This window comes from Medicago sativa, chromosome 2, assembly GCF_051527215.1.
Source record: "Medicago sativa cultivar Bolivia chromosome 2, Bolivia_mono, whole genome shotgun sequence".
Lineage (NCBI taxonomy): Eukaryota > Viridiplantae > Streptophyta > Magnoliopsida > Fabales > Fabaceae > Medicago > Medicago sativa.
This window is the reverse complement of record NC_140750.1, coordinates 50858417-50883989: the sequence shown is the minus strand read 5'-3', so window position 1 is coordinate 50883989 and position 25573 is coordinate 50858417. Positions and strand designations below refer to the sequence as shown.

The 25573-nt window shown below is 35.0% G+C and overlaps 1 protein-coding gene and 1 pseudogene across 13 annotated transcripts; one reads left to right on the top strand and one right to left on the bottom strand.

Moving 5' to 3' along the window:
* The first annotated feature begins 5980 nt into the window (after nucleotides 1-5980).
* On the top strand, nucleotides 5981-11959 carry LOC146948641 (transcription termination factor MTERF15, mitochondrial pseudogene; annotated as a pseudogene). 2 transcript variants are annotated; one of them, XR_015026928.1, is made up of 3 exons: nucleotides 5981-10004; nucleotides 11292-11501; nucleotides 11611-11959. The product of XR_015026928.1 is annotated as a transcription termination factor MTERF15, mitochondrial pseudogene, transcript variant X2 (transcript). The 2 variants fall into 2 exon arrangements; XR_015026927.1 differs by having other exon boundaries at nucleotides 11292-11959.
* A 1912-nt stretch (nucleotides 11960-13871) lies between these two features.
* LOC146948640 (F-box/kelch-repeat protein At3g23880-like) lies at nucleotides 13872-22005 on the bottom strand. 11 transcript variants are annotated; one of them, XM_085744845.1, is made up of 9 exons: nucleotides 20770-20831; nucleotides 18897-20061; nucleotides 18620-18729; nucleotides 18318-18418; nucleotides 16223-17786; nucleotides 15508-15718; nucleotides 15220-15398; nucleotides 14097-14679; nucleotides 13872-13966 (listed from the first exon to the last, which is right to left on the bottom strand). In XM_085744845.1, the coding sequence occupies exons 2-5, from the start codon at nucleotides 19970-19972 to the stop codon at nucleotides 17763-17765; spliced, it is 1311 nt and encodes a 436-aa protein (XP_085600971.1). In that variant the 5' UTR covers nucleotides 19973-20061; nucleotides 20770-20831; the 3' UTR covers nucleotides 13872-13966; nucleotides 14097-14679; nucleotides 15220-15398; nucleotides 15508-15718; nucleotides 16223-17762. The 11 variants fall into 11 exon arrangements, with proteins under 11 accessions (XP_085600971.1, XP_085600970.1, XP_085600969.1 ...); XM_085744850.1 differs by lacking the exon at nucleotides 13872-13966 and having other exon boundaries at nucleotides 14616-14679; nucleotides 15229-15398; nucleotides 16223-16266; nucleotides 16369-17786; XM_085744844.1 differs by lacking the exon at nucleotides 20770-20831 and adding an exon at nucleotides 21352-22005 and having other exon boundaries at nucleotides 13872-14679.
* Between the last annotated feature and the right edge of the window lie 3568 nt (nucleotides 22006-25573).

The window sequence follows — 25573 nt, the reverse complement described above, 5'->3', positions numbered from 1 at the left end:
TTTTTCCTAAACACGCATGGAAATGACAGTTTTACCCCCATCGGTAGTTAACTACTAGTCTTGCCAGAAACAGAAGCCAGTGTTGTCTGCAATGTAAAACCAAGTAATTTTCGGCATGTTTGACATGTGATTACAAACATCAATTCCTGATGACATTTAATCAATACAACAACAACCACCAATCATAAACAAGAACATTACATAATTTATCAATGATTCATTAACAGTACAATAATATGACAATATGTTAACGGTACAAAAATGTTTGAAATTCCACAAAAGTTTCACATTATGCAACACATTGCACTAAATGACATCAAATCTCTCGTGAGCATTCTAGGCACCTGCAGTTGGAAAGAACACATAGATGTAACATATTATTCTCAACCATCCTCCTAAACATAAATCTTATGTCGCTATCATCACGAATAACCCGATAATAATGAACTCTTTTCCACATCTCTTCGTCTTTGTCCGCCCCAACATCTACACACGGTACATGTACAAATACATGAGATGTACTATGATCTTCACCATGAAACACAAAAGTATTTGTTAAGTTGTGTCTTCAAGTCATCCAAAGTGTCGGTCGGAGTTAAGAAAACTTTAATCGTCTTCTTGAAAGCGGAATATGTCTGGTGACCTTTAATTTGTACATTTTGAGACATGTTGAACTTCACATAAGTTAAAAAAAAAAAAAAAAAAAAGCAAATATCCGAATAAAACAAAATGAAAGGTAAAGTACATTAATGTTGAAACTTAAAACATATATTTATAATAAATGCGGAACATTAATAACCGAGTAAAATGTCGGTGTCTTGTACACAACATAAAAGTCATATATACATTGTTTAAAAAAAAAAAAGGTTAGTTGCACGTTGGCCACAAAAAATGGCGTTACATTATATATATAAAAAAACACGTCGGTATATATCAACAACAAAAAAAGATGAACACCGACAAAAAAGTGTCATATTTAATTTAATGAAATTGAATCATCTTCATATTCCGCAATAACTTCAAATTTTTCATTGGCTTTTTCAGGAGTGTTCACACAAAATTGGGTTGACTCGGTTTAATTCTTTTTTAGGTGATGACGGTTTGTCTCCTCTTTCAATTTTCATGAGTGTTCGAAAGCGATCATGTTGATCCAAAAATTCAAATTCCAATGAAGCTGCCTCTTCGTTCTTGTGTATCTTCCCCTCCGTAGATGATGGAGGTAGTGGGCAATCATCTTTCGAAAAAAGAAGAACAAAATGACTTAAGATTAACACATGACACATGATGTGGCTTTTCGGGTTAATTGAAGGTCTACCTCTAATTGGGTAAAAAGTCTTCGAAATTCCAATTTCAAGGCTATAGTTATCTTCACCACAGACCTATTGTAATAAGTTACAACAATGTGACTTATAGCCGGCAATGTTAACCATTTATCTGAAGGTGCAATACCACTGCCATTTTCGGGAGGATGCAATCCATTCAAGATATAGTTATAACAATCCTCGCCCCATATATTCGCATGTAATGGTTCCTATGTTCTTTCATCTCTCGAATAAGTGCTCTCCGCACTATAACATGACCTTCTTCCGTCAAACCCATGAACTCAGGTATAACCCTAAACCCACAATTCTCATCGCCTCTAACATCCACAATTTTCTCAGTTATCCCCCTTCTCACCCGTCATAAATGCAAAAGCAACCGAATATGTCATATTGGTTGAGGTGACCTCAACTATCTCAAACAGTGGCATCTTGTACATGTTGGTTTTATAGGTTGAGTTCATAACCAAAACTGTCAGAAAATTGTTAAACAACTTAACTGATTGAGGATGAGCCCAAAATATGTCTTGAATAATAGCACTCTGACATTTTTCTCTTATGAAATAAACATATTTGAACTCTTCCAACTTAGATATTGCATCTTCGTCTTGTCACCTCTGGTTGCCTTTTTTATTTCATGATGTTCGTTATAGACTTGTTTTATATTTGCCATGGACTCTCGTTTTTTTCTCTCCAAATTTGTCAAAATATTTTTTGGTTTTACCGAACTCTTGGTCAAGTCACGTACAATCTTCTTGTCGTCATCCATTAATCTTCCCGCAAGAAGGTGACCTTCTAAATACGACAAAATCTCATTGTTGCGAACACCATTAAGAATAGCCAACTTCCAAGCATTTAATTCCTTAACAAAACATCCACGTACATTGAACAAACACCCACATTTTGTTGATCTCGTTGCTTCATTCTTCAATTTTTTCTTCGGCACTTTGTGTTCGCCACTCCTTTCACCAACCAACTCCAACATTGGATTCCTTATTGCACAATATCTTTTTATGACAACCATAAATTCAACCCTATTTGCTTGTCGACGTACCCAACCGAGCAATTCATCTTTATCTTTTCGTGTATCCTGGCTTGAAAATAATTGAGCTTTTCCACTCCGTTTGTCACGAAGATTGGACACACCATAATTGACACGTAAAGCGTCAACTTTCACGGAAGCTTCAACCTTAGGCGGTTTGATATCGACGAAAGAATAGACAAAAATAGGTTTTGGATCAACCCGATCATCATTCGCATTCTCACCCATAACTATAAATAAACAGCATATAATTGCCTAAACATTTAATTAACATCTATCTAATATAAACTAAGAACAAAAAAACAATGAAGAAAAAACCGCTTTCCTCATTCACAATTTCTCATTCAGAACGAAACGGTTCAAGAGGAAGGCAGACACTGAGAGCTTACAGGGAGAAGTTTCTCTCTCCTCACTCCAAGTTTTTCTAGGGTATGTTTTATTTCTTTTGTAATTTGTTTTTAGTTACCATGAGTAACTAAATTTTTTTATGCTAGAGTTATAAGATGAACCTCTATTTTATTAGTTGGATATTTATTCAATTTAAATTCTTTATTCAGACATTTTTTGTTTGTTATTTAGTTTTACTGTCGTGCGTAAGATTTGTCTCATCTCTAGCATAACCCTGATTCAGGTACTTGGGTGGTGACATAGCCTAATATTGATATTTATATCTGTATAACCAGGAAGTAATTAATTAGTAACTAGAGAAATAAACCGAGAGCGAGTTCACCTTGATAATGAGTACTTAGGAAGGCGACATACCTAATATTAATGAACATCTGCTGAAATCATGTAGTAAGTAGTTAGTAATTAAGGAAACTATGACTTAACAACTTAAATCAGCCCAGTAACTACATTCTCTTTCCTTGGTAAGGTAGACACTGATAGGGCTGCCAGTTTGTAGAACTACTAAGAGGGAGAGTGTGCTATGCACTTTTAAGATTCATAGACGAGGGAACCTTTAGGAACATTGACCATCATACCTTTGGAAATTTAGGAACTTTAACTTAAGTTTATGTTTCAATTACCCCTGAGTGAGATAAACCCACACGTAAAGATCATTGTATGATCAGCAGGTACGACTAAACAGACAGAAGGATAGACCTTAATTGACCGAGATAGTAAGACCCGCACATACATTTATAGGACAATTTTTTTCTTGTGTTTCATAATAGTTCTTCAACATATGAAGCTCCAAAAATTCCGATTCTGTTTGAGTTGGCTCAGAATCTCCCATGATTAAGCACAAGGAAACTCAAGGAAAAACAGATAAAATCCATGCTTAAACTCGGGGAACTCGATGATTGAATAAACTCTAATGATGAAGAGTGAATTGAAAAATACTAAAGAGAGATTTCATAGGGGAAAAATATATGTTTTGTTGAAAAGTTGATTGATTATAAATGAGGCACATGCCAAGTGTTTATACAACCTTTATGCTAAAAAGGTAAAATGACGTAAAGTAAAACTAATATTTAAAATAAGTTAATTCACTAATATTTCTTATTCACTACTACTTAAAAAATACAAGAGCGACCATTATTACTAATTAAATCAAATATATATTAAAAAGGGTTAAATATATTTTTGGTCCATATAAGGATTAAAACCTTTTATTTTAGTTCCTCTAAAGTTTTTTTTCTTTTCGATTTTTAGTTTTTCAAAAGCTTTTCATTGTCACTTTTGATCCATGTTTTTAACTTAACTCACGTGTATCATTTGAAATTTTGAATTTGTTGTCGCATTCATGTCTAGTACTTTACAACACTCTCTCTCAAAAATGTTTATAACTTTTTAACAAATGATGAATTAAACATGAATATTTTTTATTTTATTTTTAAAATCATATTATTTAATTCATGTTTTATTAAAAAAATAATTTTTTGAATCAGATTATTATAATATTCTAAACATTCATATAATAACATTCATACTCTAACGAATTCACTTTTGAATTAACAAAGATAACTTAATGCAATGGTAGTTTCCAAAAGTCGAAATCAAAAACCACTCCTAAGTTTAGTTGATACTTCCTCAGATCTTATTTATAAGAAAAATTTGACCTTTTAGATTCATTGAATAATCGATGTTTCTTGTCTAAAATATAGATCAAATACATCATTTATACAATGGATCAAAATCAAATGTTTTTTATAAATAGGATCCGAGGAAGTACCTATCTGTACATTACATTATGTGCAGAAGTCAAGTTTGAACCTCCATGCTTCTCCACGCATAATGTGTGAATGTCAGCTCCATGCAACCTGACCAAAAAAAATCAAGGCTTAAATATGCAATTCGTCCCTGTAATTTGGGCGTGTTTTGATTTTCATCCTTGCAAAAAAAAAAATTTAAAAACATCCCTGCAATTTTTTTTTGTTTTAAAAAGGTCCCTGACCCCACTTTTTTGCCGACATGGGATGGTTTTGACCACGTGGCAAGCCACGTCATTAAAAATTTTATTTTTTTTTAAATTCTGAAAATAATTTTTTAAAATTAAAAAAACTGAAAATAAATTAAAAAATCATAAAAAATTCCAATTTTTTTTTTTAAATATGAAGAAAAAATTTGGGAATTAGTTTTTTTTTTAAATCAAGAAATAATTGTTTGAAAAATAAAATTAAAAATTATGTAATCTCAAAATTTATAACTTTTGAAAATATAATTTTCAAATTAAAAAAAATTATTTTCGAAAATTTAATTTTCAGATTTTTTTAATTTAAAAAAAGAATTTTCAGAATTTTTTTTAAAAAAATATTTTTTTAATTATGTGGTATGCCACGTCAGCGCCACATGGCAAAAGTTGCATAGTCAGCAACTGCCACGTGGCCAAAACCATGCCAAATCATAACTGAAGTGGAGCCCGGGACCATTTTAAAACAAATTTTTTTTTGCAGGGATATTTTTTTTTTACAAGGACGAAAATCAAAACGCTCCCAATTTAGAGTGACGAATCACATATTTAAGCCAAAAATCAATTGACTGAGAACTTGAGATTAAAAAGAATAGGTTTAAATGTGTCATTGGTCCCTGCACTTTCATTAGATTTTGGCATTGATCCCAGCACTTTTTTTTGTTTGGCATTGGTCCCTGTACTTCGTAAAAATATTGATATTAATCCCTTTGTTAACTTTTTGTTAAAAAAAAACACTGATGAAAGTGCATGGAATAAAAGCATATTTAAGCCAAAATCAATCCTCTACAGTGCCAAAAGCAATTCTAGCCAAAAACAACGTGTTTGGTTCAGCTTTTCAGAATTGCTTTTGTCCTCCAAAAGTAATTCTCCATGAAGCTACAAATCCTAGCTTCTAGCTTTTCTAGAATCAATTCTCCTTGAACAACGTGTATAGGTTTGTATATTTTATTATTACAACATGTTATTTTACTTTATTGCCCTTTATCAATTCTCATTCTTTATCAATTCTCCTTTAGCTATGTCTATTTTAGTAATTATACATTCAAAAGCAATTCTACATAATTGCATCCAAACATAAATCATTTTGTTTAATCAATTCTACATAATTGTATCCAAACATAAATCAATTCTTTCAGAATCAATTCTGTCAGAATCAATTCTCTCAGAATCAATTATATTCAAAGCTGAACCAAACGGGCACATAATCGGCCTTGCACTGTTGCTCTTCTTCTCAACTGTTCGCTCCCTTTTCCTCCCTCACGTTTCCTGCTTCACCGCCGCCGTGAAGGCCCGTCACTCCGCCGCGAGTCACCGCTACTAACATCTTCCGTCCAAATAAAAACACCATTTTCTTCTCCATCCATATCTCTCTCCTCGCCGTAACCAACTCCCTCCACCGCCATTTTCCTGACTCTCAGTTTGAAACCACCACATTGTCTCGCCGTCTTTAGTTTTCAAACTACATTCACAATCTTTCCAATGGGGTTGGGTTCCACCATAGTCAGAAAAAGAAACAACGTCCTTATTCTTGTAAGAACCACTTCTTCAACTAATAACAACTACTTCTCCACCATTTCTAATCCACCTACATCTCATTACAGAAAACAAATCGCACTCGCTAATCTCTTCCAAACCTTCGGTTTCCCTTCCTCTTCTCTTCCCCATTTCCTCTCCAAAAACCACTTCCTCTTCAATTCGGATCCATCCCACCTTCGCCAATCCTTAACAACCCTCTTTTCCTTCAAAATTCCACAGAAAAACCTAATTTCACTTCTTCAAGATTGCCCTTCTGTGTTGGAACCTCAATTTCTACTTAATTGGGAATTGGGTTTTCCAAAATTCATATCCAAGCTTTCTAATGCTTCCCCGTTGATGATCGCCAACTTGTTGAGTTGTTCTACAACTTTCCATTTAAACCCACTTGAAATTTCCCGTAAAGTTGAAATTTTTAGGGGTTTAGGATTTTCTGATGATGTTTTGTTAAGGGTTTTGGAGGAATTTCCCATTGCAGTTGTAATGGGGGAAACTCAAATTGTTGGTGTCGTTAATTTTCTTATGGAATTTGGGGTTCCTAAGGATGAGATTGATAGGGTTGTTAGATTGTTTCCTAGGGTTTTGGGATTTTGTATTGAGGATAGGTTGAAGCCGTTGATTCATGAGTTGAGGGGGTTGGGGTTTTCCAGTCGAGAGGTCAGGGCGGAGGTTGTCAGGGATCCAAGGATTTTGGGAATGGAGATTGGGGAATTTTCACGGTGTTTGAAGTTGTTGCAGAGTTTGAAATGCAGGGAGGCAATTAAAGAGAAGATTTTTGGGGAGGGTTTGGTTAGGGCATGTTTTGAAGTGAAGCTGAGAGTGGATTGTTTGTGCGGTCACGGTTTGATTCGTAGGGATGCTTTGAAGGTGTTGTGGAAGGAACCAAGGATGATTGCTTACGGTTTGGAGGATATTGAGAAGAAGATTGAGTTTTTAATCCAAAGGATGAAATATGGTGTTGATTGTTTGCATGAAGTTCCTGAATACATGGGTGTGAATTTTGAAAACCAGATTGTTCCTAGATACAATGTGATTGAGTATTTGAAAGGAAAAGGTGCAATTGGGTTTGAAGTTGGATTGAAAGACATTATCAAACCAACTAGACTTAGATTTTATAATCTTTATGTCAAGCCTTACCCTGAATGTGAAAAAATATATGGCAGATTTTCAGAAAAGGTTGAAGTTAAAAGAAAGCATCCAGCTGGACTTTGGAAGATGTTCCAACCACCAAAGTTCCCTCAAACCAGTAAAGATGTGAAGAACATGAAGGCTTTCATGGACTCGTTGGTGTAGTGATTTGTTCTATGTATAATGTTAGTTGGATGAACGGTCCATGATTTTGAGAGTGAACACACATGTAGAGTTTAAAATTCGTTCTCCCACAGTCACATGGTTCGCAATTCGCTTCGGTACGCGGTATGGGTTCGGGTACGTGGTTCGTAACTTTCAAAGAATTCGGTACGTGGCGGGTATACATAGTCGGTACGTCATGAGTTCGTTGTACATTTTTTATCCTTTCAGACCTAAGGAAGATGGACTTGTGATGTTTCATTGAGAGGTTTATCCAACATGGAAAAATATAATGTGTTTTATCTAACATAAAAAAATAGCATGTCCCACATCGGAAGGTTTTCAAACATTGAGAGGTAATAAGTCTTATAAATACAGTCTCCAACACATCCATTCTGTAACACATCTATCCAGTGCCATCCAGTGCCAAGTGTACTGCAATACATTTAAATAGTGGGCCATTGATGTTTAATTTTCGAAATCTTTTGTGTGGGAATGTATGATTCGCTGGTACTATCTTTTTAGAGAATTCATAGGCGAATTATTAAGAACCAATACGCAAACGAATGGAGAACCGGTTCGTACGAATTGGTACGTGGTTCCTAGCAAAGTCAACGAATTGTGTGACTATGCGTTTTCCTATGCAAAACGAGTTTACGTAGAGTTCTACTAAGCAAAAGATAAGAAGTACCATATGTACTTCATTACTCAAAGTACTGCAGAAAAGGGGGAAGGAAACGTATAATAAACCCGAAAATAGTTTTAAATCACAAAGGGTTACTGTAGCCGAATCTGTGAATTCGCATGTTCAGATACTCAAAAAGTTAAACGTCGGCAGATAGAAGACAAGAATGATAAAAATGTTAGTGGAAAAACTTCAACCACAAGCAGTAGCTCATGGAATGCTTGGAGCAATAGAGTCGAGGCCATTAGGGAGTTCCGATATTCATTAGCTGGGGATGTTGTTGATACTCAACTGTAACCTGTGTGTGGTATGCCTTCTTCATTTTTCGCACTTTTTTTTTGTCTAGCTTATGAGTTCTAATATCAAAGTAATGCTATATACGATCCTTGCATCCACAACTGCATCATGATCGGTATTCTAGCTGCATGTGTTTATAAATAATAATATAGGCTGCTCCTTGTTTTGTCTTTTAGGTATTTGTTAAATTAATGCTCAGCTTCTGATGATATGCAATTAATTGTAGATATGGGCTATTTGGTACTTGGTCTTTTGAGCATGTGGGAAATCAATATGCCGCTAGTGATAGTACATATTTTAAATTTTTTAATACCTTTTTTGATGCAAGGTTTCTCACCTACTTACTGGAAATTTTTGAATATGCAATTGAAGAAACAACCTTCAGCTTGCAGCGGATTAACACTGCCTTGGAATTAGGTTTAATTGCAGGACCTGGGGATATGGTTGCTATAGAGCAAACATAGGATCTATCGTTCCATGTCTGATGTCTCTATTTTGAAGTACCTTGAACTTTGTATACAAAAATTTCTCCGTAACAAGAGGGGTTAAAAAGCCTTTAGGTGGCAGCAATATGAAGAAGACTGCATATGCACTTTAGTAGAATTCTATCATCTCATTTCAGGAGTAGATGGTTGTCCGTAAAGATAAAATCTAAAGCCGTGGATGGCAGAAGTTCTTCTGGCATTAAGGGCTCTCTAAAAGCTGATGGGCATTTCGATACAATATATGAGGACTCGGACATGTCATTGATGAGAAGTCTTAAATGATAGAATGGGCTCGACAGAAACTACCACTTCCAGTCCACTTTTTCCTTGGTGCAGTTTCAACATTTCCCCATACCAAGCAAGCTGGTCCTCTAAAAGTTGGTAGTGTAGATGATCCCACTAATTTGCTTTGAAGTTGCCAAATGTGGACTTTTCTTTGTTTTAGGCTTTGAAACAATGTCCAATTTTCAAGGAACTGACAACATTCCTTCTCCTATTCAGCAATCAGCATGTATCATTGACATGAAAGTTACATTCATTATCTGTCAATTTCCTTGTTGGAATAGAAACAAAATCAGGATGGGATACTATTGAAGCTTTACAGGATCTTTATGGCGAGCTTCTCTATAAGGTAAGGTTTAACCAAAATAAACAAGTTATTATGGGGATGATAAAAAGCATATTGAGTTCTCGAAATTCAAATCCAAGATTCACGAGTTACTCCATATTTATTGAAGACCTTGCAGAGCAGTTTTCTGCCATATCTTATGGTGATTTGATTTTTGCCCGGAAAATTTCACCATATTTACACCGCTATGTTGAAACTTCTATTCGACTTGCCACCTGGAATACGATGTCTAATGCCCGTGTTCTTGAACTTTTGCTACCTTTAGAGAAATGTTTTTCAGATGCTGAAGGATACCTTGAACCTGCAGAGGTAAAACATAATTAATTTACATAGAATATTTCTTATGCATTTGATACCTTTTTTCTTTTAAGTTGAAGATATAAACGTCGCTTGTATGTTGTTATATTAATACTTTATACTTAATTGAGAATATGGGTGTTTAAAGTGTGCTCTAAAACATAGAGGCATCTGCTACAGAGTACAGTAGAAGCTTCTTGTCTTGTATCAAAGGAAAAAATTGTTAAAAGTTATTGACGAATTCTTTGAAGTCCGAAAACAGAAAATTTCGTTAATTTTTTTTTTTTTTTTCGGTTACAAAATTTCGGTAATCTTTTATGCACCTTTAGTATCTCTGAGTTAGATTTAGCTGTTGGGGAAGTTTTTTCAAATGAACAAGAGTATCCAAGGATAGGGGGAATAATGAAGATGTTGATGACGTAACAATTTTTTAATGATCTTTTCAAACACTTATTTTATAGATAATGTTAGGTGGCCAGGGGCGGATCTAGACATGTCATATTAGTGTGGCAAAATTTTTAAAGAAACTATAATACAATTATACTTAAAATAATATATAACATTTAACCATTCATTTGTTAAATTACAATGAAAATCGTCTACCATCCATTTGTTGAAAATGAGCTAGAATAACATCAGTGCTAATTGTGAAAAGAACATCTCTTTCAATAATTTCATTCATTGCAGAACAATTCTAAAAAACCCCAATTCAAACCCTAAAAAAACCCCAATTCTCAATTCACAATTCTAAAACCCTAAAAAAGCAATTGTAGAATGAATGAGAAAGTAGAGAATCAATTGACTATTTCACTTACCTTGGCTTAGACTTGGAGTGAGAACAGAGAGATACACTAGATTTGAAGAAGGAGTGAAGAGATAAAATGATGCTGCTGACTGATGAGAGTGGAAGAAGGAGAGGTTTGTTTGTTTGTTGTGAGAAGAAACCGATTGTTTGTGACTTGTGATTGTGAAGAGAAGAAACCGATTGTGATTTGCTTTTTGTTTTGTTTGTGTTGTTCCACTTTCCTTCTTTCCCGTGCCGTATGTGTTTTGTTTGTGTTTGTTCCACTTAACTTTCCTTCCTTCACGTGCCTAAGTGCCTTGTGTTTGTTTATGCATATAAAAAAAAAAAAAAATTAGGCTACAATCTGGTGTGGCGGCTGCCACACAATGTTTCACACTACATCCGTCCATGGGTGGCCAATTTTCTTTTCCCTCACATATCTGTAGTGGCAATACATGCATTGGATATAACGTAGTTGTACCAAACAATATTGATTATGTTGAGTTCCACTGCAGGATAATGAAGATATTTTGGAGGCTTATGCCAAGTCATGGGTTTCTGATGCCCTTGATAGGGCCACGATTCGAGGATCATTTGCATATACTATGGCTGTCCATCACCTTTCACCACTCATATTTCATACCTGTCCAGTGGATAAGTTTATTGCTGCGCAACAGGTTTGTTAGGTCGGTCTCTCGAGAGATTATGCTGGGAAACAACACGAGGTGCACACATTTTGAATGCTTATCCTTGATGGATTAAAGTGGAATACAAGATTTTATTGTATCTTATTCGTCCTTATTGGAACTGATATTGGTACAATTTGTGTTTTAGAGAATTCTAATGGACCTTATTTGCCATAGCAAGTGATCAAGATTTGACATGGATGAAAAGAGTTGGTTGCAGTCGAGAATGAAATAATTGATTGAGGCATGTGAGGGAAATTTCTCTCTTCTGGCACAGGTGAACAAGTTGAAGGATGCTGTTACTTAGAAAAATTGAGTGAGTTATACAAGCATGTAGATATTAGAAAAGTAACAAGGGCTATTAGATTCTGTTAATAATGTACTGATTGGAGGGTAGTGAGTAGCGACATTTGTACTGATTGAAGATTTTGTGAATCTTTGCTGGTGTATTTTAGGATGACTATTTTATTTTATTAGTATGTGTATTGACAGGGTAATTAGATGCAAAATTCTATATAATATAATATTGCCCATGCTATTTTGCAAAATGAAATGATTGCATAGATAAACGGATAAAAAATGCTTGGTTTGATTAACATTTTATCATATTTTCAGCAAGAAATTTTATCTTTTTTTTTTGTAGGCAAGAAATTTAATCATTGATTTGTTATTGGTAAAAATGGCTTATATATTCACGAGAGATATTTGTACATGGACTTGAAGTGTAGACTGAAACAATTAATGGTACAAAAAAGGAGAATAAAAAATAAAGAGAAGTTATTTAAATGAAGGATTGCCAAGTGAGAAGGGAGAGATACTATAGGGTTTGGTAAAATCAGGGTGACACGATTATGCCACCCTCAAGTCAAACATGTACTTGAGAAAACATGATTAGCATATTGTTTTTCTTTTATTCTAAAGTGGGTCATCTTGATAGATGGTTCAATAAGTCACTTGAAACTCTAACTACAATTTTTTATTTTGAAAGGAATTAACTAAAATTGATGATGTCGCTAAAAAACAGTTAGCTGTTGACGAGACGGTGAATTCATTTATCAATTAAACAAAAAGAAAAACAAACATGAGTTAAAATGTGAGACATACATTAATTTCATTTTAGTTTTGTCAAATTCATTTTATTTTTGTTTTGAAGTGAAACTGAGAGTGGATTGTTTGTGCGGTCACAACTTGATTATTCGTAGGGATGCTTTGAAGGCGTTGTGGAAGAAACCGAGGTTGATTAGTTATGATTTGTAGGATATTGAGAAGAAGATCAAGTTTTTAGTTCATAGGATGAAATATGCTTTGATTGTTTGCACTTATGTGTGTTTTTTGAAAGGAAAAAGTGCAACTGGGTTTGAAGTTGGATTGAAGGACATAATCAAACCAACTAGGCTTAGAGTCGGTGAGAGATTTGTGTGAAATCTGCATGTGTTGGACTAAATCTGTCAGCATGCGATCCTCTGACACTAAATTATGACAAATAACAACAATACTAGATTAATTTCATCAACAACTCAATGTTGTTTTAGATTCAGATTAAGATTTTGTTTGTAGCAAGAGGACAAAATCATTGAATGGCATAATGTCATATGCTTTGCTCAGTTTTTATTGCTTATTGGAATTTTGATACCTATATTATATACTGTGCAAATTCAACCCAGCATCGTGGCTGTAGTTTTTTATAAGAGTTTGTATTATTTTGACACAAATTTGACATCAAATTGCAACAACAAATTTGATGGTTATAACAATTCAAATATGTCGTTAATTATGCTTAATAAATTGTTAATGAATAGAACATGGTGTTGCAACTCATAAACCATAAACTGAATTTAATTAACCACAATTTTTTAAGTGTTTAACACACACAGATATATCAACCTTTTAGATCAAAATGGCTGATTAAGACTGAATAAATACCCCATTTAAACAACATATAGCCAGGTTCTAGTGAACCCATAACCATGATGTTCCATCTTCCTCAGTCCACCATCAATTTCTATAACATTGTTGTGTGTACGCCTAAATAATTTTATTTGTATTTATGTCTACTTAAACCTATCTCATCTGAAATGTGTTCATTTAATTTGTTGTCAAATTTGAAAATATCATTTCTCATTTATTAACATGTATACAGGCTTATATATCACAGTTTTTCATGGTTGGTTGTTGTCTCCAACCAGAAGCACCAAGGCACCACGCACGCAATCCTTAGTCAAAGTTTTTCTTATAAAATTTGGGCAATCCTCACCGACATTATCCGCAACATGACTAGAAGAACTGCTATACGTAGAAAATTTTACATATATATATTTATATTCATGTCTTATTAGCAGAACAATAAGGATATCAATTAATATGCAGCACACGTAAACATCTAATGGATATAAATGCTAACAGAAAATATAGAATAATACGGATATTGATGGATACCTGTGAATGCTAAAATTCATACTCACACTTCCGGCTTATTTCTTGCAAATGTTAACATAAGATATCATCTGATGTGAATATACAACAAACAAGAACTAAGCAATATGGTATATGAACTTGAAAATTATAAACCAAAGGAAAATACCAGGAAACCATAGTCTAGAGTGAACCATTTACAAATATTTTAACCTTGCTCACCAAGTAAGGAATTAGAGTCACTTGGCAACCCTTGGGATTGGACTGGATTTGTAGTCTCGCTGAACTCAACCCCGACGGAGTTCATAGTCGGCAGCCACAAACAGAAAAAAATTCTTGTTTTTTCAATTCTTGAAGAAAAATGTCAGGTGAGGAAGCTGTTGCTGCAGTTGAGCCTGTTGTCGCCACTGTTACTGGAATTCCAGGCGAGCCAATGGACATCATGACAGCCTTGCATTGTGTGCTTACGAAGTCACTGGCATTGGTGGTCTTGCACGTGGCCTCCATGAAGAAGCAAAAGTAATTGAGAAGCACGCAAGACAGCTTTGTGTTTTTGCAGAACCAACCTGGCTATGTTAAACTTGTCAAGGCTCTTTGTGCTGAGCACAATGTTAGTCTTCTGACAGTTCCTAGTGCAAAGACACTCGGAGAATGGGCTGGGGTTTGGGGAGGAACATGAAGCCTAAAATGTTGTTCTGCAACACGTCAAAGCTCAATGAGTTGCAAGATCCATAAATTGTGTTTTTCTTTCTTTTTCATCCGGGGTTGTTCCTTGAGAATGAATTTTGCTTCTAGTTGGTGTTATCTGCCCAAGGATTTGAATTATTCACTATGATTTTGCTACTCTAAAAAAGACTCGGCAACCCTTCGTTTATTCAACTTTTTGTTTAAATAGCTATTCTTTATTTTTTATTCACCTTTTAAAATAATAACCTTTAATTGTTTCACTCTACACTTCAAGTCCATGTACAAATATCTATCATGATTATATAAGCCATTTTTACCAATAACAAATCAATGATTAAATTTCTTGCATATATAAAAAAGATAAATTTTCTTGCTAAAAACAATAATAAAAAATAATCAAACCAAGCATTTTTTGCCCGTGTAGCTATGGAATCATTTCTTTTTGCGAAATAGTATGGACAATATTATATAGAATTTAGCATCTAATTATCCCGTCGATAGACGTACTAATAAAATAAAATAATTATCCTAAAATTCACCAGCATTGCATCACAAAATCTTGACGGCCATATCATTCCATCAAGGAATACATATGCCACAACCCACTACTCTCCAGTCAGTACATTTAAACAAATCTAATAGAATTTTGCATGTATACCTCACTCACAGTAAATTTTTCTAAGCAGCAACATCCTTCAACTTGTTCACCTGTGCCAGAAGAGAGGAATTTCCATCACATGCCTCAATCAATTCTTTCATCCTCAACTCCAACCAACTCTTTTCATCCATGTCAGATGTTGATTGCTTGCTATGGCAAATGATATTCATTAACATTCCCTGTAACGCAAATTGGATCAGTAACATTTCCAATAAGAACAAATAAGATACAATAAAATCTTATCTTCCATCTTAATCCATCAGGGAAAAGCATTCAAAATGCGTGCACCTCATGTTGCTGTTTCCCAGCATAATCTCTCAAAGAGAGACCCAACAAGCCTGTTGCGCAACAATAACTTATCCACAGGACAGGTATGAAATATGAATGATGGAAGGTGATGGACAACCATAGTATATGCAAATGATCCTCAAATCGCGGCCCTGTCAAGGGCATCAGAAACCTATGACTTGACATAAACCTCCAAAATATCTTCATTATCCTGCAGTGGAAGTCAACATAATCAATATTGTTTGGTACAACTACGTTAGGGAAAATAAAATTGCCCCACCTAACATTATCTATAAAATAAGCGTTTGAAATGATAGTTTCGTCAGACACATCTTCATTATTCTTCCCATCCTTGAATACTCTTCAAGTTCATTATTAAAAACTTTCCCAACAGCTAAATCTAACTAAGAGATACTAAAGGTGCATAAAAGATTAATGAAATTTTCCTTTTAACGCTTTAAAGAATTTGTCCAATAACTTTTACCAATTTTTTGCTTTGATACAAGACAAAAAGCATCTACTGTACTCTGGAGCTGATGCTTCTATGTTTTAGAACACACTTTAAACACCCATATTCTCAATTAAGTATATAACTATTACAACATACAAGTGACGTTTATATCTTCAACTTAAAAAAAAAGTATCAAAAGCATAAGAAATATTCTATGTAGGTAGTGCTCTGCTATAATACAACTGATAATTAATTATGTTTTACCTCTGCAGGTTCAAGGTATCCTTCAGCTCTCGAAAAGCATTTCTCTGAAGGTAACAAAAGTTCAGGAACACATGCATTCGACAGTGTATTCCAGGTGGCAAGTCAAATGGAATTCAACACAGTGGTGTAAATATAATGAAACTTGCCAGGCAAAAGAAGTTGACATCGAGTAAATATCGAGCAACTCTCGTGAATCTCGAATTTGAATCTCAATAACTCAATATGCTTTTTATCATCCAAAATAATTTGTTTATTTTGGTTAAACTTTGCCCTATCGAGAAGCTCACCATAAAGATCCTGTAAAGCTTCAAAAGTATCCCACCCTGATTTTGTACAAATACTTCAATTCCAACAAGGAAATCGATAGATAATGAATGTAACTTCCATGTCAATGATAATGCTGAATAGGAAAAGGAATGTTGTCAGTTCCTTGAAAATTGGACATTGTTTCAATGCCTAAAACAAAGAAAAGTCCACACATTGCTGCCACCTAAAGGCTTCTTTACCCCTCCAGCTACTGAGAAAATTCTGTGTACAGAGGTCAAAGTACTTCAAAACAGAGACATGGAACAATAAACCCAATGGTCTCTCTATAACAACCATATCCCCAGGTCCTGCCGTTAAACATAGTTCCAAGGCAGTGTTGTTCCGTTGAATGGTATAGGTCGTCTCTTCAGTTGCATTTTCAAAAATTTAAAGTAAGTAGGTGAGAAATCTTGCATCTGTTTGAAACGATAAAATTGTTTTTGACCAAAATCCTTCGCCAGGGGCACCTCATCCAACTCCCACACCTGGAATTGGTCCTCCTCTGCATAACATCAATTCAATGGACTGCATGTGCTGCCACACTGAAGAAGTTGAAGACATGAAGCTTAGACCTTATTTCAACCAAACACCTACGCCTTCCACAAACACTTTTCTTTTATAAAAGACATTTCAGGGTCACCACTCACCACCCTTCTGCCTCAAATGAATTAGTCATTCATCACCACATTTTGTCCCTTAAAAGCCAGGTGCCAATATTTGATCAACTCAAGTCTGATCTTTGGAGAAAATTCTGGAAGACATGGCACATGTCCATTAGCTTCCTGCAATGTCACCCTTCCAAGAACTCTGAGAAGCATGTGAGTCATAGCAGCATACACCCACGACAAAGAAGTCGCAGAAATATCCCCCCCTTGCAATTTAGATGATTGTGGATCACTTCTTGTTGCAATCCAGTTTATGCCAAAGTCAATCATCGAACCAAAATAACTCCAAGACCAAACCTCTGCATCATCGGTCAACTCGGGATGTTGTGAAAATAAATTTTTGGAAGTCTTCTGGTCAAAGACTCCATAAAAAGATATGCTTCCCTAGAGATGCAAGTAGATTCATACAGGACATCGCTTTCGATAAGCTTTATCTTGAAGATTGAATTTCAAAGTCGCCAACAGTAAATCTCCACAATTGTCTGAATAAGTCTTTCGCACTTCAGCACAGCATTAGCACATGAAGGAGAATGCCTTGCTATGCCAATCAGTATGGAAACAATACTCTCTTACAAAGCTGCCGTGGGATCTGTCTGCAATCATTAGAATATAATGAGTTTGACATTGAAGTTTACTGATTCTTAAGCAGAAAAGCATTCTTAATAATTATATCTTGGCCGAAACCCACATTGACTACGGATTTGATCAAAGTGTTTCTTACAGAATTTGGGCAATCCCCATCCCTCGAACTAGATTTTAGGTTTGTGTTAAGCCTATCAAAAAATCTAAGATAGTATCAGGGTCTATTCTAGAACTATTATTGAAGATCATGCATTAATCCACACTCCAAATGTCCTGTCCTAGCACGAAAGCGTGTGTTGAGATTGCAAATCAACTACAGATATAGTCAGAGTTTTTCTTATAAAATTTGGGCAATTCTCACCCCCTTGAGATAGCTTTTGGGGTTGACTCAAACCTAGCCCAAATTATAAGCGTCTCTACACAGAATCTAGTGACACCGAATGTTTCATCATGACTAATTACTTTTTACCTCCAAAAGATAACAAAGTCTAGGAAGGATCCCCATGCCAACTACAATAAATATAGATGATGAATGATGTTACCTCTGAGACATCAAAGTAATTCTCATTCACATCATATCTCAATGCAGATTGAAAAGCCCTTGCACAGACCAAAAGAATTATGGGTATCATCAAGACATATCCTGAAAAATCAGAGTACAAGAAGCCCATAATATGAGAAATATAACCATATGACAACATAAATTTGAAAGAATTTAAGTATTCAACAGTAGCTATTTATTGAAAGTTACTCAGATAGCAAATAGATCACAACAATACAATCAATTGAAAAAAATTTAAATATATCAGGAATAAAACTGCAAGCACAAGAACAGCCATACTACCTATTTCAAGTAGAAAATATATCGAATGTGTTTTCTTCAATAAAGCTTTCTTCAAAGCATTCCACCATGTACCATCAGTTTCGCTTGTGCTTGAAGCTATGAACGTAGATCTATAATTTGAAAAGAACTTTATTAGACAGCATAGTGAAATTACAAAACACAAAATGAATGCATGATTATCAAAGGTGCAGCTTTGTAAAGAAAGAAAACAAGGCATTAAACAACATGGTTGAGCTAACATAAAAATCCAAACACGCAAATGATAAGAGGAACTTACTCGGAACCAGTTGAAACCAAACTTTCAACATGATGGTTGAAAAAAAACCATTTTATGCCATTGGTAATTCTAGTTTTCCGGATTAGCTTGTTATCTCTCGCATCATACTGAATTAGTAGTCCGGTCTGGTTTGCCAATATGATTGTATGATCATCCTCAAAAATATGTAATGGGACCAATTCAGATATGTGGCGACCAAGACTTTGATGATCAAACTGAAAGAATTTAGTCCAAGAGTCTTCAACTCCAAATTCTCTCATTTGCCATACAACAAAACTAGATTCATTTGAGTAATGAGAAAAACAGAGACATTCCATCAACACACAAAGAGTTGGAGCACCACGTGGTGGCACTCCAAAATCAAGAGGAAATTGAAAGTGTGTGTATGTCTGGGTTTCCAAATGAAGTGAGATAATGACAAAAGGGAGGTCGGCAAACCAATTAAGAGTGTCATTGAAATAGACACCATAAGAACGAGGAGGGGCAGTTGTAGGGAAATTTTGAATGTTTGTCTTCCAAACATTGTGACCCAAAGTGAAAACACTAACCTGATTGGGAGGAGAGATGGCCACCACCTTATATTGGTTGGTTAAGTTATGATAACCAAAACCAAATGAAATCTCAGAGTAAAAGTCAAAATCACGTGGATCGTAAACATCACGTTGATAATATTTGTTGGGAAAAAAACCGAGTTTTGGAGAGAGTGAGTGGGTAGCTGGGTTCCAAAAACGGAGGTAGAAGCCTGGACAGGGGTTGTCATGGTGAGGAGAGAGCAAAGAAATCAATCCATTGCATTCACCAATAACCAACCAACAGTCTTGTAATTGACAGTCGGGATGGGGGACGGTCTGGCGAAGTAAAGGGTTGGGATTGCATAGTTGAGCAGGTTCTGAGGAAAAGAGTGTGATGTGCGGGTTTCGTGAAGATTTGTGGAGGTGCATTTCGATGAATATTGGATTGGAGGAGATGAGTGAATTCCATGATTTGCAAACACATTTGAGTTTCATGAGTGATTTGACATCGAGGAAGGAGAGTACTTCGGGGATGAGTTCGTCGGGGAGGATCAGTGACGACATCGGAGTTAGTTGTTGGAAGAAAGCACAAGCAGAAATAGCTTACAGACACTTGTGATCTGGTATCCGATTGACTTCAAAATAGCTTATACCTGAAAAAGAAATCAACAGAATGGGATGAGATACTGCGATCTCAGTGAGTTCCCAAATCGGGACAAACATAGAATGCCAAGTTGAATTGAATTGCTAGTTAAACCATAACGAGAACAATAATTTACTTTAATAATAATACAATGTACTTATCGGTTAACAAGAAATAATGTATACTAGCAGTAGCAGTACATGCCTTCTTTCATATTGACATGTTCCCAATACAGTGTAATTTTACAAAAGCAATCAATTAAATAACCAGAACTATAATTGAACATAAAATTGAACGTGTGAAACAGAAATCGTGTAAAATTGAACTATAATTGAACATAAAATCGAGAGCAATATGTCCTAAACAAAAATCAACATAAAATTTGTCACGGCCCAAAAACACTAATCGTGACCGGCTCACGAACTAGAACATCCTAGCTCGGCAAGCCTATTGACGACACTTGACAATTTACAAATTTACTTTCACTTAAAATCATATCCACTGAAATTTCGACAGAGTATCCTCTGTATTTTCAACATTTCCAAGATTTGAATCCTGTTTCAAAAACCTGTTTCATCAGCCAGAATCTCAAAATAACATTTTTTCCATTTTTGTACATCTCAAAATAAAACATCCTAGACTTCTAAATAGCTGCAGATACATCAATTGACACTAAAATATACATATACAAAAGAGACGCCAACCAAGGGGGACCTACCAAAAGTGACATTGCGAAAACTTTGAATCTGATAGCAGCTTTCTACTTAGTTGCTTGGAAATTTGAAAAAAATAGAAAATGAAAGAGTAAGTCACAAGGACTTAGTGAGAGATAACAACCACCACCAACTAGAAGGGAAACACACAAGGGCACAATGATTTACTTTTCTCAAATCAAATTTTAATTTACAAAGCTAGTACCCGTATAAAAATATAATAAACTCACGATCAAGTGTATCATGAAAATTCGGAAAACTTTGTAACTTTATCAAACCAAATAAGACTATATCAAAATCCCAATGTCGTAAAAAGGTGAACCCAAATCCACAACTTTAAAGAAAACATCGAAATCACGCATAATGAAAAGTAATCAAAATAATCAAATCCAAATAGAATATAAAAATCGAATTTAATGAAATGGAATCAAAATAATCAACTTTAAAGAAAGTATAAAAATCCAATTTTAGTGAAAATGTTCAAAGGGTGTGCTCCCCGTTTTGATAAATACTTTAACTTAGAAAATCACCAAATTATCAATAATAACGATAATTAAAATAAGTGATAATGATCATCATCAACTCACAGTTATGACGAAACCACTCCTGAGAAACATGTGAAGCATTCGACGCCATATAGCAATATCATTATCAATTGTGTTAGGAATCCCAGTCACGACCAAGTGGGTATCATGTCCTCCATGATATGTATGAAGAAATGTTCCTCAAGTTTATGGATATCACTAACCACCGTAGGTGTCAATCTCACTATAATTTTATTTTTTTGAATGAAACCCGTTTATATCCCTCCTCAATCTCTAGTATATCTTCAACCCAATACCTGGTTTTCAAGCCACGTACAAATACAATCTACCTAATTACTGTATTAATTTCTGGCATAAACCTCCACATATCACTATGCAACCACATACTTGTTCTAGCTTGAAGTAACCTTTTCTAAACAACCAACACATGTCTAAATATGCACTAATTGGATTGAAAGTTGATATATATACCTCATGGAGCCTTAATGAACCCTAACCCCAAATAGCACTTGGATTATGAGATAGCTTAGCTTAGGTGTATAAATTTTCTTGTGGGTGTTTGATTTGTGGAAGAAAATTGGAAAAGGAAGAAGTGATGATGTGAGAGAACAGAGATGAATGAGGGATACGGGAAAGAGAAGGAGAAAGATATAATTTTGTTTTCTGCAAATTGATTTCCACTAAGCTTCCAAAACTGATAACTCTTGCTGCACTTGTTTTAATTTCTTCTTTTCTTTTCTAATTTTAATTTTCACTTTTCTTTTAATTAATCAAATTAACTATAAATTAGCATTAATCATTTTATTAATTTACTCTTATTTAATTTATTGTCTGGGACCTGTTACTGCCACGTATACATCCATGTGTAATGGATTTTTTGCCACATCATAAAATAACTAGGACCCGCTAACTACCACATCAGCATCTCGTTAGAGAATTGACAGTAAGGACTATTTTTTATAACGAAGTAAAAATGTGAGGATTTTAAAAACATTTTTTAGAAGCTATTTGAAGATCATTCCTTTTAAATATTAACCCTTTATTCCTCGAATCATTAAGGCTTTGCTAAAAACCATGTGGTGATGAGGATGAGTCAATTGATCATAAAATTCATCTTCTTGTTGAATCTTCAATCAACACACATTTGATTTAGACAATATTCTTTTTATATCTTCTTTGAGCTTGTGATACTACTATTTTGGTATTCTACCAATGAGTATATGTAACACCCCGTTTTCCCAACTTAAAAATTTCATTTAAAATCAGAGTATTTAATTCATAACGGAATGTCACACACTACTTTAACATCTCAAACAGATAATAATAATTATCCTTCAAATTCAACATCATGAAAATCTTAAAACTGTTGCAGCGGAAAATAGTTCAACATTTAAAAGTCTTGGCACGCAGGCCTTATTGGAAAATCTCATAAATTAGTTCATAAAAGAGACACGTAAGGAATAGAAGTAAAAGCAAAGCCCCCATCCCGTTACGTATCAGAGCACCTAGACACCAAGTGAGGAGTCCACTCACGAACGCCTCTAATCTTTATTACCTGCACATTACCCACGGTCGAGGCAACATATACGCAGAAGGGGTGAGATTTCATAATCAATACATTAAGCATATAATCCAATAAAATGCATTTAACAACTTAAACATTAATAACATATCAACAATTAACAATTAGCATATTTTTCATTTCATAACAAATACAATCATCTAATACCATTACTAATTTTCATCACAAATCATAATCAACTTAACACTCAACTTGACGACACAACTCACCTTTTACCATGCAACTCTATCAACTCAACAACAACTTGACAACACAACTCATCTTAGACCATGCAACTCTATCAACTCAACAACAACTTGACAATCTTAAACATCATGAAACTTCTTGATATGCAAATGCATGTGGTACCAATCAACAATATAATGAGCATAATAGGCTCCTCAACGTGTGAGCACAAAGGCTGCCGGGCCTAAAGCCCCCAACTTTAATGAGCACAAAGGCTGCCGGGCCTAAAGCCCCCAACTTTAATGAGTATGCAATGAACTCAACTTCCAACAACTTAGACAACAACATGAACAACTCATACGACTCATAATCATGGACAACTTCTTACAACTTACAACTTAGACCAACATATAGAACCTCATGACATTAATAACCAACATTTAGGACAACATCTTGGATAGACTCATACAGCTTAATTCAGTAAGTGACATCAACATGGCAGCACAGAAACCACATCACAATATAACAATATCAATGATAATCAAAAACATCCTAAACGCCTTATATAATCCACATAATACTCATATAACAATACCACATTATGGCAAAAGAAACTACTACTATAACCCTTAATTACAATCCCTCTCATTAAGGTTATTGATTTGGGGTCTTACTATACATCTTAGGACTCCTTTAGAGACATAAAAATGGGTCAAATATAGTTTAAGTCAACACTGCATCGTGGCACGTTGAGGTACCATCGTGGCACGTTTGGACAGCCTAAAAATGGTTTCGATTCTGGAAAAATCGTGGCACGTTGGGCTTCCATCGTGGCACGTTCATAGTTCGACAGACAACTTCAGATTTTCTACCTTTCACGTTTTCGGCCGTAAAACTCAAACCGTTAATCCGTTTTCGATGCCGTTTTCGCCTACGCGCTCCTGACACTAAGCTCTATCATATTCTACAGAAAAATTCAAGTTTAAACCACTCAAAACTCGTTTTCCAAAACCTCACAACCCTGATTCTTAACTCACCGACATCTCATCTAATCACATAGTTTTAGCTTCAAAATTACTTCTGATAATCATTATGGGGATTATCTAAGGTCTAATTACAGTCTCTTCATCAATCTAACAACTTTTCATCAATTAATCCTCAAACTCCCTCAAACCCTAATTCATCAATTCTCACCAAACTCAACCTAATCATGCTAAATCATTTTACAGAATTATAATCTTAATAATATTGAAAATTAGTCTCACCCTTACCTGATAATAGCAGAATCGCAGCCCTCCCTTGGTTCTTCTCTCTTTCTGACTTTTCTCCCTTTTTCTCCAAAAACGTACGTACTATTTTTTCTAACTTATGTCTGTCTATTTATCTCTCCTTTTTACTCTTCTCACTACTAATTGCTCATCTCACAACACAGCCCAATTTTTAATATTTTTATTTTATTTCTCATATCTTATTTTATTTAATAATAAAATAAGTCATAACAACATAACAACTTCACCACAACAAAATACTCCACATAATTCAGTTATAAATCATATAACCCACTCAACTTCATGAATCATAAAATTCACACATATCAATCATGAAAATCACGTAAATCATATATATAAATATATTTTTAAATAATCGAATAATTAAGAGGGGCGTTACAACTCTCCCCAACTTAAAGAATTTTCGTCCTCGAAAATTTACCTCAAGCAAACAACTCTGGGTAAGACTCCATCATCTTACTCTCCAGCTCCCATGTCAGGCTTTCACCAGTCGTTCCACTCCAAACAACTCTCACTAGAGGTATCTCCTTGCCCCTCAACGTCTTCATCTTGCGATCATCAATCCTCAAGGGTAAGGTCTCTACCGTAAGGTTGTCTCTAACTTGCACATCATCACTCTGAATCACATGGGACGGGTCTGGAACATACTTCCTCAGCTGCGATACATGAAACACATCATGCAAATTCGATAAATGCGGTGGTAAGCCAACTCTATAAGCCACCGTGCCAATTCTCTCAGATATCTGATAAGGACCAATAAACTTTGGAGTCAACTTCTTTGACTTCAATGCACGACCGACACCGGTCGTTGGAGTAACTCTCAAGAACACATGGTCTCCCTCTTGAAACTCAAGGTCTTTCTTACGCTTATCATGGTAACTCTTCTGTCGACTCTGCGACGCTTTCATCTTCTCTTGAATCATTTTCACCTTCTCAGTAGTCTGTTGAACAATTTCTGGTCCTAGAACCACACTTTCACCTGTCTCAACCCAACACAACGGAGTCCTACACCTCCGACCATACAAAGCCTCGAAAGGTGCCATCCCAATACTTGAATGATAGCTGTTATTATAAGTGAACTCTTTCAACGGAAGATGACTATCCCAAGTTCCACCTTGCTCAAGTACACAAACTCTCAACAAGTCTTCGAGTGACTGAATTGTTCTTTCCGACTGACCATCTGTTTGAGGATGATAAGCCGAACTCAATCTCAACTTAGAGCCTAAAG

Bases quoted from the DNA above. Each gene is read 5' to 3' on its own strand.
- LOC146948640 (XM_085744841.1), bottom strand. From the start codon at position 19,972: ATGTCGTCACTGATCCTCCCCGACGAACTCATCCCCGAAGTACTCTCC. The intron at 18,419-18,619 runs GTAGTATGGCTG...CTGATTTTTCAG, and splicing joins ATATTTTCTACTTGAAATAG to GATATGTCTTGATGATACCC. The intron at 17,787-18,317 runs GTAACATCATTC...TAATGATTGCAG, and splicing joins ATTACTTTGATGTCTCAGAG to ACAGATCCCACGGCAGCTTT.